General features: G+C 31.9%; 1 protein-coding gene across 1 annotated transcript; it reads left to right on the plus strand.

The window, feature by feature from the left end:
* Positions 1–565: 565 nt before the first annotated feature.
* LOC126833164 (uncharacterized) lies at positions 566–7,340 on the plus strand. The gene is made up of 6 exons (XM_050564309.1): positions 566–767; positions 4,922–5,205; positions 5,774–5,982; positions 6,453–6,645; positions 6,753–6,870; positions 7,194–7,340. The coding sequence occupies exons 1-5, from the start codon at positions 566–568 to the stop codon at positions 6,828–6,830; spliced, it is 966 nt and encodes a 321-aa protein (XP_050420266.1). The 3' UTR covers positions 6,831–6,870; positions 7,194–7,340.
* The last annotated feature ends 12,520 nt before the right edge of the window (positions 7,341–19,860 follow it).

The raw sequence follows: 19,860 nt of genomic DNA on the forward strand, positions 1-19,860 counted from the left end.
CTGACGACGAGGACGCGGGCTACGTTTTAGCCGACTGTTCGCCGGTCGCCGACCAGCATGGAAACGATGACGATGACGATGAACTGATGATTGAAATCGATGTAGGCCGTCCTTCGGAACACGCGGAACCTTGGTTAGTCAGTCATGCCGACGTGGAACTTCCTCTGCCGCCGGACATCGTGGAGCTCAGAGAGTTCTTTGGCATAGGCATGACGGTCAGAAGTTCGCGGCCCAGGGTGCCGTCGACTGTACAGCCGCAGGCTACACGACCACCGCGGCCAGCGCCGACCGGTGTTATCGCACAGTCGCCGAACGCGACTTCACTGGAAAGCCAAGTGGTTAAGTTGAAGAATAAAATCCGGGGGACCGTGGTCGAATACGCGTACTTGTACGAACCGAACTGCATCGTAGACATGCTGGTGGCGCGATTGCGGAACGGCGATTTTGGAGAACGTGGATGACCACCGAACACTTTCTGTACGGGTGTTGCTACGTCGACCACGTGCTGTACAGCAGAGCGGCCCAATACCGATCTATGGAACGTCGGATCAAATGGAACAAGGTAATGGCGTTCAAGTGGTATTTCCGGATAGCGTCGTACCACGTCCCGTTGCCGTCACCGTCCACCGAAAATCAAGCCAGCATCCACAGGATAACATTTAGAAGCCTCACACCTCCATTGACTGAGCAGCCAGGAAAAATAAATATGGTTGACCAAGCCGTCCAAGTGAACATAGGATCTGAACCAAACCTAGCTTCTATATTAGGTAAACATTTACTTTACGAGTATACTTAGGGAAAAGTCTTAAACGATGACCAATAGACGTAGAAAAAAACATTTTTTTTTTTTTATACAAACTTAAGCTAATATAAGCTAAAAACAAACTATTCTGTAAATAGTATTCTTTGCCTTGCTAATATTAGTTTAAATTCAATTCCCAAATTTCCCCAACATAGTTTATCTTTTATATTTTAGTTTTATTAATTTTACATATTTTATAAATATTTTCGTACTTCATTCTATTTATATATTAAATAATACCTATGTCTATGTGTCTGTTTAACTCTATAAATCGCAAATTTCATCTAGTTGGTACTTTAGGGGGGTAAAAGTTGAAAAAGTTTAATTCTTCACAGACGAAAGTTGAAAAAACAAAAAAAAAAAACCGTACGAGTTTTTAAGTTAGAACTTTTACTGGCTATAATTTCGAGAAAAATAGTCGGATCGAGTTGAAATGTATAAGAAATAATTATTTGGTATGTCCGCACAACGTCAGTTGTGTCAAACTTAAACTATACCCATTTCCCACCCCCCTAGGGGTGGTACAATTTTTTTTGTTTTTTCGGGGTTTTTAGCGGTAATTTTGAAACTTTTTGGGTTGAAATTTGCCAAAAGTTGGAACTCATATGTACCCATAACATATTAAACGGGAAAAAAATTCGGCACTACAGTTTTTTTTTAATTGTATGGGGAACTGTGTTTTCGCAGATTTCGTATATTTTAACAAAACACCTAAAATCTTTAAAAAAATTGATCAAATCATTAAAACAATTTATTTATATTATGCAGAATGATACTATTAGTTTTGTGCTCAAAATACCACTTTGACTTAAAGTTTACACAAATTCAATTTTTTTTTTTTTTTTACTTAAGTTCTTTCCGGATGATTAAAATTGAGAACTGATAACATTTCGTAATCACCGACCCCAAAAACATATAATTTAACCACTTTTGATGTCTTTTACACAAAAATCCAGAAAAATTTTTTAGCTTCGATGCAAAGCGAGAAGGTATTGGTTTTACTCTGATGTGTGTTTTTTTTTTATCAGTATACACTGTAACTTTTTTAATACTGGACCAATTCCTTCGAATAGCAACTCTATAAATCGCAAATTTCATCTAGTTGGTACTTTGGGGGGGTAAAAGTTGAAAAAGTTTAATTCTTCACAGACGAAAGTTGAAAAAACAAAAAAAAAACCGTACGAGTTTTTAAGTTAGAACTTTTACTGGCTATAATTTCGAGAAAAAGAGTCGGATCGAGTTGAAATGTATAAGAAATATTATTTGGTATGCCCGCGCACGTCAGTTATGTCAAATTTGAACTATACCCATTTCCCACCCCCCTAGGGGGGTACAATTTTTTTTGTTTTTCGGGTTTTTAGCGGTAATTTTAAAATTTTGGTTGAAAATTTGGCAGTAGTTGGAACTCATATGTACCCATAACATATTAACGGGAAAAAAATTCGGCACTACAGTTTTTTTTTAATTGCCGGGAAACTGTGTTTTCGCAGATTTCGTATATTTTAACAAAAACACCTAAAATCTTTAAAAAAATTGATCAAATCATTAAAACAATTTTATTTATATCTATGCAGAATGATACTATTAGGTTTTGTGCTCAAGTACCACTCTTGACTTAAAGTTTACACAAAGTTCATTTTTTTTTTTTTACTAAAAACCCGGTGTACCAGATGTGAGAAACGAACAGACACTAAAATCTATCAGTTGGTAACGTCTATCCGTGTTAGATTAGTTTAGGGCCCAATGATCGGTATCATAATATTGTGTTTATTACATGATATCACAGGCGACTAAATCGTGTAACTGACTATAGTAGAAACTCGATTTATTGGGAAAAAAACCTATCCGTGTACTTATTAAGACACTTAATGATTCTGATACGACAAAACCACTGTCGTTATCTCGTTATTTATAGCCTGCGTTATATAACCTTACCGAAGTGTAACTATGAGTATATTATGTCCAACTACCTGCAAATAATGAAGAGGACTGTTGTTTTTTGGATTCAGATTAAGTGTTGTTTTTTATGCAGTATACCGCCTCAAAATGTTTTTTTTATTATACAATTTTTTTAAAGGAAAACTAATGTTTTGTATATTGTTATACTGTTATTCATTTAAAGTAGATAAATTCACGCTTGATTGTTTAAATTGTCTAATATTAGATAATCTGCTTCGTGCTAATTTTAATTTTTTAGTTTATCAACTTGTAGCTCTAATTTTGTATAAAATATTTCATTATTTTATTACTATGTACTATTACTATTAAGATAAATTTTAATAATAATTAAGTCATAAATGATAATACTTTATTTTATGACTAGATCAAATCTCGTGAACATTTAACATCATGATTCTGCTCCTATGCTATTATTAAAAAAACACAATTTTTAAAATCTCCATAAAAGGTTATTGTTAAATAACAGGCAACAGCCGATTGCTAGTGGCTATACACGTTAGTAATATTTAACTAATAAGTAATATATGTAGGTAAAATTTGTTGTTTTCCTCCATCACAGTACCAGTATACGATTTATTTTAATTTAAATGTAAGAAAATCGATTTTTCTTTAGAAAATAACAAGAAATTAATATACAGGATGAGGCAGTAAAACGGCGATTTTCTAATGTATTTAAATGGTAAAACCCGTTTCACTATCCCACCCTTTACATTTTAAGGATCTATGAAAAGGTTTTTTTAGTTGCATTTTATTTTGTACATTGTCAATCTAGTAAAATAGAAGTATAATATAGCTTTGAAATAATATAATCTGTGAAGTATAAATAGTTTGTGTGAGATTGCTTTAATGGAAGTATATAATACATAAATATTAATTTTATTGAGAATAAGCGATTATAATTTAAACTATGGAGTACAAACGATTGAAACATGAATCGTCGACCATTCCAACAAAATATAACAAGACATTGTGTATGTGTTATTTGGTCCACTAAGTTTTTGCAAAAAAAAAAAAAAACCAGTACAGTGGGGTCGGTGCATAGTGGGGACGGAGCATAGTTGGGTCGGGGCATAGTGGTGACGGGGAGGTCACAGGTTTACAGGAATTTTTAAATCTGAAAGTGATAAAATCACTTTCGAAAAAAACGCTTCGATGCAAATCGGTAGTTAGTATTTTCAAGCCAGTACAGTCCAAACCAAGCACAGTATAAACCAGCAAAGTTAGAAAGTTTTAAATGAAGATTCTGTATTTACAAATGAGCATCAAAGCGTTTATTTGAAAGCGATTTTATTCAATTTTATCACTTTTATTTATAATAATTCTTGTAGACCTGTGACCACTCCGTTTCCTCATTGCTTTGATTACTTATGCCCAAAACTAAACTGTGACTAGACCACTCGAATAAAAATCGCTTTCAAATTAACGCTTTGATGCTCATTTGTAAATACAGAACCTTCATTTAAAACTTTCTAACTTTGCTGGTTTATACTGTGCTGGGTTTGGACTGTACTGGCTTGAAAATACTAACTAACCGATTTGCATCGAAGCGTTTTTTTCGAAAGTGATTTTATCACTTTCAGATTTAAAAATTCCTGTAAACCTGTGACCTCCCCGTCACCACTATGCCCCGACCCAACTATGCTCCGTCCCCACTATGCACCGACCCCACTTTACTGGTTTTTTTTTTTTTCAAAACGCCGAAAATTTTTAATAATGCTAATTATGCCTGTACTCGAATTGCATCCAAATTTAGTTGTTTGAGAGGGTACCCTCAAGACACACATATCACTTACAGTTTTTTAGAAATTATATTCACTATTAGACTACATGCACAAGTATTCTACTCATTCTAAAAATCAATTGTGTTATTATATTTATCAACGGAACCCGTTGATAAATTGGAGGGTCGATGAATACTAGCGTTTATCGCAGGATGGATTAATAAACGGCAATAAGTGTCAGGACGACTTTACCTGCCAAACAGTTATTACTAGAGGGGTCGGCTGAGGTTTGTGTCACACACCAGCTCTGGCAATCGTCATTCGATCACAAAGACTTTACTCGTTCGGTCGCGAATTTCTTTTGCCCATTTTTAGTGAATTTCCTACCAAAAAAAACAATTCATCATGTTCAAAATCTATATTGTCATATCGGTTGCAGTGCTATCGCTTTGGTTGGACATTGGTACCGCCACGGGTGGATCTCGGCTTCAACACGAATATACTCACGACGACTATGTTTATGCCGTGCTATCAGCAAACGTTGTCAACTTTACCATCGTCGATAAAAACCAATACGTCGAAATTACATTGTTAGTAGAAGGCGTAGGTCTCACGAAAGATGTAATGGTGCGTACGACTTCAGCTTTTAAGGGGCGTGGATCATTATGCTTCACAGATCAACAATATAAGTATGCCGACTCCGAGAGAAACTCGTTTGAAATAGTAAGTCCGACATTTATGTTTTTAATACTTCGAATATGAATAATATCGGCTTGTACATTTTTTAAATACCATCGTACCCGTGGAGCATTACTTTTAACAAAACAATTCCAGTTAGTTTAATACTGATATATTCTGTTCGTTCATATAGTATAAGATATAAAAATGTGTCAAAATTGTTTTTAGTCAGTAGTTTCGTTAGGTCTAGTTTAGATGACAATTGTATTGATAAAATACGTTGGTATAAGCTTTAAACACTTGGTCGTACTGTTAAACGTAAAAATGCTATGCTTGTGCGTTACGTTTTTTTTATTATTTTGAAAAAAAAAAACCAAAAATTAATTCTAAAAAGTCGCTAAAGGTTAAAAACATTTTTTATAATTCATATTCTATTGAATATGAATCATTATAGTTGACGTCTTATTGTAACAAAAGAAAATATAACATTTGTATAAGATATTAGGCCCTCATATCTCGTCAGTTGCCTTCGCCCTATCCTTTATAAATAAATAAATATATAAAAATATATATATATATGAATATTAATTGTAATACCCTTAATGATTTTTAGTTGCAAGCAAATGGTACACGAATGTATTTAACCAACAAGTTGAAGATCGATGAAAATGTCGTGGAAGGAAAGTTGTTCCTGTGCCTTAACAGACCACGGTTATCGACCAGAAATTCGTCACATGGTCGTTGGGTACATCAGGGTGATTTTGGTTGGATCGTCTGGCCTGTACCACCGATGTATCTGTTTCGTAGATATGCATACGAAGTGTGAGTATGTTATAGATAAACTTTACATATCGTTAGTAGTATTTCACTAATGAGTGAAATAGTAACGCATTAAGTTACTTAAGGAATATTAAATAATTACCAAGTTCAAATAATATCTTCCTGTTTTGGTGATAATTATTTGTTGATCAAGAAAAATTTAACTTCCCGTAAAGATAATTGCGCAAAATCCGTGACTTCGATTCTACAATGCTGGCTATTTTATTATTTCAATTTATATTGAAAATAGACGATTATTATTTAAGACAATTTTTTATTTTAATTTTCATTTCCATACCTGTTATTCAGCTTAATCCCCTAGGACTGAACCTGGGCAATTTTTATTTAAATAACAAGTTGTTTGAAATTATTACTTGAACATTGTATTTGTTAATATAATGCTCAGGTTCGATTGCAATATTCGTGCACCGATGGTAATCATTAATCTTGATTAAATAATTGTCGGTTTACAGCACCGAACCTGCAAGTGAATCTAACTCATTTGAGACAACAACAAGCGACTATGGAAAAAAATACAAACATCGCGGTAACAAGTTACATTTTTTAAATGACACGGCTTGGTCCTATACAAAAACGAACCGGACGAACACTTTAGTCACCGGTAATGGCCTCAGGTGCAAATTCCTCGTCAAAGCCGTTAAAAAGGTAGACTTTTTTTACGCTCGAGTCTCGTTCTGTCAAACATCAGAAAACTATCAGATTCTATACATTATATAAACTCATATATGTTTTTTACAATCACCTTTTTTCAGCCAAACTTATTGGACGACTACAGCAAGACGGAACCCTCAAACCTTCAGCGTGAAACAGTTTATTTATGTGAGCACTAGTCGGCCGTAGCGGATAAATACAGAAAAAGCGATAATAGATGTAAGTAAAGGTTTTAGGTTTTCTTTTCGTTTTAGCTGTAACTGTCCATTTTATTTGACGTTTTACAATTATTTCCCTAGCCTTAAGTGTTCTTCAGGCGGTTAACTACTTCAAAATCATTTGTGAATTTAAAAAAAAAATTAACGAATTTTAGTAATTATTTAAAAGTGTAAACAATTTAAAAATCAAAATAGAAGAAGAAAAGGGGGTTTAAAAATACCGTTTATGCACCTTTATTTTATACAGCTGATTAATAATATAGCTTCGTGATGACACTTCATCTTTCGACTATTCACTGAACAATTTTTGTTTTTTTTTTTCAGAACGCCGAAAAAATTGAGTAATGCTAATTATGCCTGTACTCGAATTGCACCCAAATTCAGTTGTTTGAGAGGGTACCTGAAGTCGCACATATCACCTAAATTTTTTTTAGAAATTATATTCACTATTAAACTATATGCACGACTATTTTGCACTCATTCTAAAAATCGATTTTATTATAATTTTATCGAATTATAAATATAAAGTTATTATACTCATTCGGTGTGTTATGTCAAAAATATATATTGAGTAAAAATAATATGTCTTATACTTGTATTTAATTAACTAATCTAATTAAAATAGAAAATTATAAAACAGATTCACATTAAATATTTTTAAAGATTGCAACATTCACAAGGATACTATAACAATTGAGACAAATTGTTTGTAAAGACGATCCAGGTGATTAAACCAAATATTTACTTCTTTTACATGTTTATTAAAGAATAGATAACATTAAGTAGGTGTTATTGTTTTTAAATTAATCAGGTAAGGATAACCAGAACATGTTTCGAAACAATCGTCATTAAATATTTCAAACAGGTTCTGTATTTTAAATAAAAGTATTCGGTATTCGGTTTCTAAAATAATATTCACAAACGATATTGAAATTTACTCAATCAATGTTAGCTTTACAAGTAGATCAATGTACAATACAATGTTTTGCATACAATCAAATTGTAAACATCAATTTAGTATTTACGAAAAAAAAAATTGTTAAAAGATGAAGTGGCATACTTACAATTTTTTTTTTCAGAACGCCGAAAAATTTGAGTAATACTAATTATGTCTGGACTCAAATTGCATCCAACTTTAGTTGTTTGAGAAGGTACCTCAAGTCATACATATCACTTACAGCTTTGTAAATAAATTAGCCCTAAATTTTACTTATGGTATATATAAATACAGATTGTAAATATTTAAAAAAAAAAAATGTATAAAGCAAATTATTTAAAAAATGCAAAAAATACAATAGGTCAAACCAAATTATTTTTTAACCATTTTTTTTAAAATTACTTTTTTGATTTTTTTTCTTGTACTAGTTTTCTAGCATTCTTTAATTGATAATAGCTAAAATTAAAGATATAAAATTGCAATGATTTAACTTATTAAAAAACTGTTTGTCCACTGGACACCGGCCTGTCACCGTTGTGCCTACATCCCCACAATAAATTTCAAGTGGTTTATTTGTAGAATTCAGTAATAATTATAGTCTGTAATAACCGTTAAAACTAAAATACTCATTAACTGGAACCTTGCATAGTTTATGTCATACATATTGGCAGCTTGCAACAGTTTTTAAAAAATAATGAGTAATTAAGTATGAATAATAATAAATGTTACTGAATGTGTTGTATCTACAATTGATACTAGTTACCTTGAACCCAACTTTTGCAAGTTAAAACACCGATAATATAAGTATACATATATCATTAAGGAACCCTAAATTGTGAACTCAATGAAGAGTAGAGACTGTGTACACATTATGACTTCCAGTTTTTTAGAAATTATATTCACTTACAGACTTCATGCACAAATTAAACTCATTCTAAAAATCAATTGTGTTATAATTTTATATAATTCTAAATATAATGTTATTTTACCGATTAGTTGCAGAATAGCAGTCCAAATACTGTTTAGGCTAAAAATACTGTCCTAACAGTCTGGAACCAATTTTTAAATTAAATGTTAAAAACTTCTAAAAGCTGAACTTTGACATTGCTTAATCAAGGAATAATTTTTTAATTGTTAACTCCTAACATCATTCTGAGCTAGTTACTCCATCCATTAATTACAATTACTTAGTCGATCTTCTTGAACACACAAATCTTGTAACCCTATGCTATAGGTTACAATAAAATTGGTCCTGGTTCATTGTTAACTTAAGCTTGTTTGTTTAATAACAAACAGTGAGTAAAAATGTACATTTTTAGTATAATAATAGTCAATACCTATATTATAATATTTTAGCAATATGCAGTGTGTCGAAGAGGTTTGCCATTATATTTTATATTAAAGCAATTACTTTTTTTAACGACAAACATAACTGTCATAGGGTACCAAAATTTTGGAAATACCTTCAAGCTATTCCAAAAAGATCCTAAGCGTGACACCAAAGGCATATATATTTAGCTAACGATAAGCAGTGTGTCAAAGCGTGTTAACATCGCAACCGTCTTGGTTGCATTAGTACATACGAATCAAGAAAAAAGTGTAACATTTCATACGTTGTTTATTCAAGTCTGTAGTAAAGACAATGGGTAAACTAAATTTCAATTTACTGTTCAGCATATCACAACTGATTAACACAAGAAAAGTTAAATCAAATATGTGTAATCCAGTATAATTATCGTTTACAACAGCGAATGGTGAAATATACGGTTTACTAAATTACAAAGCCCACAATAGTTTTTAAATCTTGGCTACCGACAACCTTTATGAATGCTCGTTTTTTTACAATTAAGGTTTATTATACACATCGTATTTGACCAAAAAACGTATATCGTATTTGTTATACATTATAAAACGTGACATTTGGTGATGTCATATTTCTTATTACCTTTAACACGGACAAGACTATACGAGTACACCATTTCATGTCCGGTATGTTAAAAATGTACAAGTCATAATATAAGGTTTTTTATTATATTCGTACGAATAGTATACCGTATTTACACCACAAACGCATCGGTTTAACGAAAAAGATGTAATAGCATAAAAGCTTTCTTTTCGACAAAGACCAGTGTTTTTTTGTTTTTATTAAGTAAACGAATCGTGTCAACAACAAAGTCACCGGTCTATCGGGACTCAAAAAACGTACAATACGAAATACTAGCCGGCGTCTGCACTCGCAACCAATCGATACGTACGATTGAATTGAAGGAAAAATATTGAGTACAAATTTGTAATACCTAGTTTTTTAATTATACAAAATTATTAACTACGAGGCACGAGCAGCAAAATATCCGAAATGCGAAATGAAAGAAAATAGTGATAAACGACTGGGATAGGGACGCCGATTGTTATCTAGCATGGTTAGGTCGAACTCGGTTATAAATGATAACGCGGTAACTGATAAGCCGTACACACTTCGTATGGCGGTAAACACATAGTTTATTCAAATATTATAGGATTTTCTTGTGAACAAAATATTAGAGCTCATTACAAAAAACAAATTAATAAACACATTCAATCGAATAGTATGTAGTTTACTCATTTCCTTCGATAAAATACATTTTTAAATAGTTAGAGTATTACAAAATGCGATGCTGTAAATATTTTATACAGCAATTAAATAAAAGTTAGCTATAAAATTACTTTTAACGAAACAATATAACATAGTTTATTAATAGTATCTGACGATTTTTTACGAAAACATAACTACGATAGTTAAAAAAAAACGAAAATTCACAACTCAATCTTAACGTGTGACACTAATAGTGTAGGTATCTATTTTTATATTAGCATACAACTAAAACAGTGTTACTGTAAAGTCCTTAAATTCATATATAAGATTAAATTAATAATAAATCATAACCAATTTTTTATATTGACCATATATTCTTTAATGTTCTTCTACTTCACAGAATTCTCTCTTAAAGTTCTATATTCTCTAAATATTTTGTTTAATATTCAATCTATACTCTCTTCCAAAAAAACTGTTAATAGTATTGTCCGCAAATGATATTAGGTATCAAATTTACATTATTTTATTAAGCTTGATTTGTCATGCAATATCATGTTCTCAGCAGTAGCGTATCTAGAATTTTTCAACGGTTAGGGAGGGGGAATACAGATTATAACATCCATACCTATTCAATATAAACATATATTCATATTATTATATATATGTTGCATGTAAACAAAAGTTTGGATTCTTAATTACAAAACAAAGTCTAATTTTCTCGAGGACAGTGAAAGAATATTGAGTACTTCATTAGGTGTGACTGTTATATTTTTGTGTACTGTTAGGGCCCTAGGGGGGATACAACCCACGTATACCCCCCTCCCGTAAGTCTGCCACTGGTTCTCAGTTATATGACCATTAAGACAATTACAATTTTAGTCTAAATAAAAATCAAATTAAAAAAAACATACTCCAGTGTACCCTTTAAATGAATAATTTCCAATCGGTCACGCAATGTTTGCGGAATAAATGTCACTTTTAAATAAATATATATAGTTTTATTAATCGTTTGATGTCCAGTCTTCTTATAAAATATTTACTGTTGATAATTTTTAAAAATAATCTACACTTTATTCCACCTAAGTAAAACAACTATACTGTCTCTCTAAACTAATAATAATCAATTAATTTTTCTTACAGCGATAGTGTAGTATTCTTTGTTTCAAATTGCACATGCCATAATTGGTAATCCTGCAGAATCTCTATAAAATTGTATTTATTTAAATTACTAATATACAAAACCAATAATTAATTAAAATACTTATAAATTTTTCTTGTTTTTGTCAAGTCAAGTGTCTCATCAATAAATTTTCCCCATGGAAATTCAAATTAAAACTTCATGTGATTTCTGTACCGTTTCAGATGGGCACGCATTAAGGTCAGTACCGCTAGGCCGAAACCCGGGAAGAGCGGGAACGGCGGCCAAATGGAAGAAGCCCTTGGGCTTATTCAGGGTCCCCAAGGTCTACCAAGAGGTGACTACGGCCTGTATCGGTATGGTCGTATGTCAGGACCAAACGGACATTCCGGATATAGACGCTATCCGGGAGCTGGAGGAGTTACCGGGACCAGAGTGGCCGGTGGACTGGGAAGCGGTACATGCCTCACGCCACCAGATGCGGAACGTCCAGCGAATGGTATAAATCACCACCCGATGGGCTGACCGACCGTCATTTCCGCAACGTGTGTCATAGTGTTCTATGTTCTATACTGTCTCATTGAATACAGCCGTTGGTGACTTTAAGAGTTGTGTTTATCTTTATTTAATTTAAGAAGTTCCTCCGCTCGGTCGAGCACTGTATCAGCCTTTTTAAAAAGGAGATAATTCAATAATTGTATATACAATACATTTGTATAATTAGTTATCCGGAATTAAATAGCATGCAGTTAGACAAGACCGACAGAGAAAAATATCAATCTAATAATAAAGGTGTCAGTGTAGTTTTTTATTTTTAGATTTTGAGCTAAGCGAGAAACACATTAACAGTATAATGCAACCAATAATATTTTTATGGTTTAATGTTTATTTGTTTACAATAATATTGACTATATTTTTTATGCTATCAGGTGTAAAAATTATTTTTTTAAATTTAACTAGGTTATTTATATTTTATTCATCAAATCAATCGCTATGCCAATATTTAAGGAAACTACAACAGAACCTACTGTTTTAAATAATAAATATCGACCACTGACGCTGACTAAAATTACATTAGTTATAAGAGTTATAAATAGTCGTTTTGTTTAAAACGTAATGGATATCGTTCAATTGACTATTTATTTTAGTTCAATTTTCGGGAAAATATTTCAGAAATGTACTTATCATATGTAAAAAATTATTAATCTAAAAATTTGTTCTCTATTATTTTTGTCGTAAATTCAACCATTTTAGCGTAATAATAAAAAAATTATAATGTGCCTATTGCTCTATAGGTAATATTATGGCCAGTGACCACTAGCGCTATTAGTTCTAGTCAACACCGCTCATTACCGCGAAATTCTATTAGACACATTGCGCGAGCCCCAACCTGAGTAGACAACCGTGGCCGCTAGTATCTCACGTTATGTTGTTGTGTTCACAACATACACACACACATACATAACATAATACGAATAGCGCATGTGCAATTCTCTGCGAGAGGCGACACAAAAAAATATTGCCTTTGTGGGCAATTGACCGATGATCGTTCTTGTCTTGGGGCAGAAAGGGGGCATAGATATTCAGCATGTTCATCAGCACCGACACTGCCAACAACAAAACGCCATTTCCCATTCTCACTAAATCATTTATCAGCATTCCTAATTTGATATCACTATATTTTTTACTTGATTCTGATACCGGCATCCTATTTGGCGTTTTATTTAGTTTTCATAAGTTATTAGTTAATATATTTTTATACATATTAGTTTCATTATTTTTGTTCAAAATTTATCTGTATATGAGAGTATAGTAGTTATTAAGCAACATCCATACAGGCGTTGGAGTAATAATGACAAAAACGATTTGATTAAGCAAGGTAAACCAACTCCTCCTCTGACATGTTTGTCTGCAGACAAAAAAGGTTCTAAAGTGTTTTGTAGCTCTTTTAATTCAAATTTGTATAATAAACATGCGTGGTTGTGTGGAAGTTTTTAATTACAAAAATTATTCTGTTGGCCATGCATTTTATTGAGCCAAACAAATTCTATTTGGACCTCATCAGGTTACTGTGACTTTAAAAATATCTCAAGAAGTATTCAAAGACACGAAGCTTCTAAAGATCATGTTCATAACTATTTAAATCTAAAAAATTTAGAAAAAAACACCGTTAGTGTTGTAGATGTTATTAGTGAACACGATAAAGTATTTAATTTAATCAATTCCCTTTTAAAAGAGTTCAGTATTGAAAACAAATTGGTTGGTCAGTGCTATGATGGTGCTAGTGTGATGGCTGGAAATTTATACGGCTTACAAGCCCGGATAAAAGAAATTGCCCCTAATGCTTTATTTACCCATTGTTTAGCACATAGATTAAATTTAGTACTACAACATGGATGTAGTAATAACCAAAAATGTCGCATATTTTTCGCTAATATGACAAGTATATCTACATTCTTTCATAATTCAACATCTCGCACTAATGTAGTTGACAGTATTATAGGGAAACGCATTCCCCAGTTTGTTCAAACTAGATGGGCATCGCGTTCAAAGATTTTACATTTAGTATTTAAAGAGTGGAACAACTTAAAAACAGTTTTTGAAACCATTATAAACAATCCTAAATCACCATCTAAAACTATTAGTGGATCAGTTGGTCATTTAAAACAATTGAATACTTTTGAATTTGCATTTTTATCACATATTTTTAGTGACATATTTTTAATTACAGATAACCTATTTAACACTCTTCAAAATAAATATTTTGATATAGAATATTGTTTGAGAAAAATAAACTCTACATGTGATCTTATAAAACAAAAAAGAAACGAGACAGAATTTTTGAGTTTATATAACAAAGCAGTGGCCTTAACTAGACTTCCCAAAGCTTCAAGAACTAATTCAAATAGTGAATTAAGTTTTAAAATTGTATTTTATGAAATTATTGATAATATTTTAATGCAGTTAAGTATTAGATTTAATGATACTGATAAATTAATTTATTTACAGTTAGCTGATGTTACAAAATTTAAAGATTATCTTGTAATTTTCCCACTAGTGCTTTAGAAAATCTTAAAAAAACATATTCTAATATTTTTCAAGATATGGACAACTTAAAAGTAGAACTAGAAGTCTTATACAATGATGTCAAATATCATAATCTATCACACATTTATGACATGGTTAAGATTTTTGAAAATGATTATTTAAAAGAAGTTATGCCTGAAGTTTATAAGCTATTTTCTCTAATATTAACAATTCCTTCTACTAGTGTTTCTGTCGAAAGAAGTTTCTCTTGCCTGGAACGAATTAAAACATATTTAAGGAATAGTACATCCCAACAACGTTTAAGTTCTCTGTCTACAATAAGTATAGAAAAATTATTAATCCAACAGCTGAAAGAAAATGAACCATTTTATGAAGATATCATTAATATATATGCTGATAAAAAAGATAGAAATATTGAGATAAAATATAAAACATAGTTTATACATTTATAATTTAACATATATGTTTAAAATTTTATCTTTTTTAAATTTGTTCTTTTATTTTTTTGTTACAAGAAAGATACTAGTTCATACACCCAAATTTGAATTCAACATATTTTATTATTTAACTTCTACCCTACTAAAATTTGTACTTTTCATTTTTTGTTAGGTACTAGAAAGATACTAGTCCAAAAAAAATGTTATTATTACAATTTGTTTTATTTAAAATTATAAATTGATTTCTTTATTAAATTTGTTTTAAATATTTTAATATTTTGTTAAACTTTAATAAGAATTATTTTTTACTAGAAAGATACTAGTCACTTCAAAACCCAAAAACTTTTACGATTACAATTTCATCTTTTGTAAATTGTATTTACGTATGTTTTTACGACTTTACATTTATCTTAAGTTAGTACATTTTAATGATAATTATTTTAATAGATGACGGGTAATGCGATTATAACTAATAACTAGGAAAATAAGCAAAAGCCTTCTGTTACAGTTAAAAAAAAGGAAGTACGCTAAAAAAACTAGTATGAAGAAATTTTAGGTCTGGGGGTTTTGCGCTTTTTTTTATCAATAAGGGTACAAAGTTTTGCCTCCTCAACAATTTAATGCCAGAACCGCCACTGATTTCAACAACTCTGTTATTTCTTTGTACCCAGCAGTTTCTTGTTGAAGTTTATCTTTGTCAATAGTAACTCGCTTTAAGTAAGCCTTAAGAGATTCTGTTCTCTACAGAAAAAATATACATAAAGATATAAAAAAAAAATTAGAAAGGTTTAGATATTATAAATGGAATTAAATATTTACACTTAAAGCATATCTTGTACGTTTATGTGTTCCAAAAATATCTTCATGAAATAAAACTATATGTTATTATACTATACCTGATGTGTGTGTGTGTGTAATTATTATTAGTATAAGCGAACATTAAATATATTTCCCGTGATCGTTACCTCCTTTTTTCGGCCGGTGAAGCCTTTTAGAGTTTCTTAGTTGGGCATAAATACCGTTCGATTAGCGTACATTTATCAGTTGCAAATGTTCTGCTCGACTAAAGTAATATTTTTACGTCATTGACCGGACATTTCACTTTTGTAAAATGCAACCTAAACAACAATTTATTAACAAGTGTTCAACCGCGATTGAAAATGAGGATCTGGAGGTAACGTTGTCGTCTCGTGGAGAGTTTGTCGAAGCGTTCGGTTTGCCCGACGGTGGCTTTGGTCCAGACGGCATACTGCACGATCCGTTTACTTACCTGGACTATGGAACTGAGTATGCCGAGGATGAAACCGATGAAGAAACCAGCGAGGAGTAGGAGGAAGAGGAGTACGACACCGATGAGTCTGAAGGTATTTATTTAAATTATATTTTACACCGTATACCTAAAAATCGAATTTTATCACCAAACTGATGGCTACTCGTTTCCTGTATTTCTTACTAAACTACAAAATCAAATTTATAATTTGTATTTATTATTTTTAGCGCTCATTACCGATGGAGATATGGAAAGGAGAATTCGTTCGTCTGAAATATCGTTAGAAGACTTTCCGTGGCCGGGTAGCTCTTACAACCCTAAGGACACTCTACTCAGATACCTGGCCATTGGACGCAAGTCGCTCACTAGCGTGCGGTGACCCCGTCTTTTATTACCGCCGAATACGCGCTACAGGACGCTTAGGTACATTTTCTATGATCCAATGGGTTCGGTTGGGTTTAACACGGGGGACCTAGTGCGGGCTAATTTTTTTTTGTTGAGGAGATTCTGTTTTTCCTCAATCGTTGGCAAACAAATTTTGTATGAGATAATTACCGGGTGGCGACCATGCGCATAATCTACCTTCGGGGAGGGTAACGCGTCGTTTTCAGTTTGTATGTAATACGGAGAGATATCGACGTACCTCAATCCTGAGGCTACCTTTGTGCGTGTGGTTTCAGCTACCCGGGAAATACCCAATCAAGTAAGATTATCTCAATTTAAGACGTGTGAGGGACGCGGCACTAGACTTACACCTCTGGCTAAGCCAGTCAGATGTTTTTGCCGTGGAAGAGCATTTTAACGATGTCCCCTCACACACTAATATTATATTCAACCAATTTAATAGACTTATTAATTAGTCAATTAGTTTATGTTGATTTCCTGTGTATGTATTTTTTTTATTAATCTATTAATTTTTTCTATGTACATATTAAAACCCAATTTTATACTAAAATTTGTATGTTTTTTGTTTTATTTTTATTTATATATATTTTTTTTTTCTCCTGTTAGTGTTAATATTAAAACTCAATTTTTATAATGAAATAATGCAAACTATTTTTTTTTTTATTATAATGATAATGACATAATTATTAACGAAATTACTGGTTTTCTTTACATTTATTTTAGTTTTACTTTTTTTTTACTACTTCATCTACTAATACTAAAAATAACAATAATGACTTAGAGTATGGTTAACTACAATATCGTATAATTAATAACCATTAAACATAATAGCAATAATATTTTTGTTTAGTGAGAACGGTTATAATACATTATTATTTTTTGGAACATTAATGATTTGTATATTTACAAGACATTTTACATGTTGATAGGTAATAAACACCAAAAATAATTACAATAATAATACAAGTATTAGTATTATGAAAGGTACGTCATTGTTTATTTAAATGGTATTATTCCGTTCGTTAAATTGTTAATGAAAACGGAGTAGGTAGACGATCACTTCGTCTCATTCATTTCTTCATCATCGCTACCGGGTTGTTGCTGTTGTAATACTATACATAAATATAGTATCAGAGTGCGAGTAGTAGTAGATGATAATCAAGTATTCAACACAAATAATGTTATTACAATAATAGATATATTATACATAGAATATATACAACACAGTGAAACAATAATACACTAGTAATATGTATAAACTGAATAGAAATACTGAGCCCGAGCCCTTAGATCAAATGCTATTTATATTAACCCACAAGGTTGCACGCGTCTACACATACACGTGTGCTTACAAAAACAACTTTGTTTTTCTATAACATTTCCTGGTTAACAACTACGTATTTTTATTATACAGATAAACAACATATTTATATATTGTGAAATACTTCTTGATATATAGAATATTAATTATTATTCCAACACACCCCTTAATTAATATTTTCTTAACACTATATTAATCTTCTGTGATCCTCTTCACGCCTATGATTGACCGTAACTTTTCAAGTCTGTCCTTGGCTAATGGCTTCGTGAAGATATCAGCTAGTTGGTTTTCTGTTTCTTTGTACTGCAGTTCAAATACACCTTCTTCAAACTTCTCCCGAATGAAATGATAACGAACATCAATATGTTTTGACCTCTTGTGAAAAACTGCATTCCTAATCAAACGAATAGTACTTTGATTATCTATATACAAAATAGGTTTATACAATCCCTTTTCATTAGTTAATTCAGTTAACAATCTTTTAAACCAAATTAAACTTCTTATTGATTCGCAGCTGGCGACGAACTCAGCTTCAGTTTAACTCAGAGTAACTGATGCTTGACGTTGTGAATTCCACCCTATTGTACAAGGTCCCGCAACAAATAAATGTCCCGAAGTAGATCTTCGTGTTTGAATGTCGCCGGCATAATCCGAATCGCTGTAGACACTCAACAATAAATTATCATCTGATTTATAACGCAAACCATAATCTAATGTATGTTTAACATAACGCATTATACGCTTGACCATTTGCCAGTGTGCATTTGTAGGTTTTGCAAGAAAACGACTTGCATAATTAACTGCAAACGCTAAATCCGGTCTTGTTACTTGTGACAGAAATAACAGTGACCCTACTGCTTGTCTATAAAAGTTATTACCTGGCTGTAATACCTGCGTATCTGTGTTATCGAATGACGTGTCTGTTCGAGATATGGGGACAGAAACTTCTTTAGCATTATTCATATTAAATCTTTCAATAATATTATTTGCATACTTGGCCTGATGAATGAATAATGAGCCATCATTTTGTTTCTCTATTGACATACCTAGGAAATTATCTAAATCTCCTTGTGTGATTTGAAACTCTTGTTGTAAACTTGAAATGAGTTCTTGTGATTTTGCAATACTGTTTGAAGCAATTAAACCATCATCGACGAATATAGCTAAAATAACTATTTTCATTATTATCATTATTTATATACACACATGGATCTGAATCAGTTGGATTAAGATTATATTTTTCTAGAAAACGTCTAAATCTAAAGTTCCAATTTCTTGGTGATTGTTTTAATCCGCACAAAGACTTACGTAATCTACATACTCTACCCGAGTTGTCATTAAAACCCAATGGTTGAGCCATGTAAATTTCTTCATCTAATTCTCCATGAAGAAATGACGTTTTCACGTCGAATTGTTTGAGTTCAAGTTTCTTAGCCGCAGAAACTGCTAATATTGTACGTATGCTTTCATATCGGCATACTGGACTAAAAACTTCTCCAAAATCCACGCCTGGTTTTTGTCTTGACCCGTTAACCACCAAACGCGCCTTAAATCTCTCGACTTGACCATTTACATTGTACTTAATTTTAAATACCCACATATTGTTTAAAACACTTTTATTTATCGGTCTGTCGACAAGTTCCCACGTTTTATTTTCAATTAATGACTTAAGCTCGTCATTCTTTGCTTTCTTCCCACTTATTTGCATACTCACTGTTTATCGCTTCATAATAGTTAACTGGTTCTGATATACTTAGCATGCACCGATACCTTACCGGTTTTTGTAATTGGCTGCGGTCTCGTAAACTGTACCCATGAGTGTCCGTGACTATAGGTATGGTTACTGTTTCCTCGTTTTGAACT

This window comes from Adelges cooleyi, unplaced genomic scaffold, assembly GCF_023614345.1.
Source record: "Adelges cooleyi isolate 19-005CV unplaced genomic scaffold, UGA_ACOO_1.1 ACOO_flye_CR_arks_rails_tigmint_CR_PRNA_192, whole genome shotgun sequence".
Classification (NCBI taxonomy): domain Eukaryota; kingdom Metazoa; phylum Arthropoda; class Insecta; order Hemiptera; family Adelgidae; genus Adelges; species Adelges cooleyi.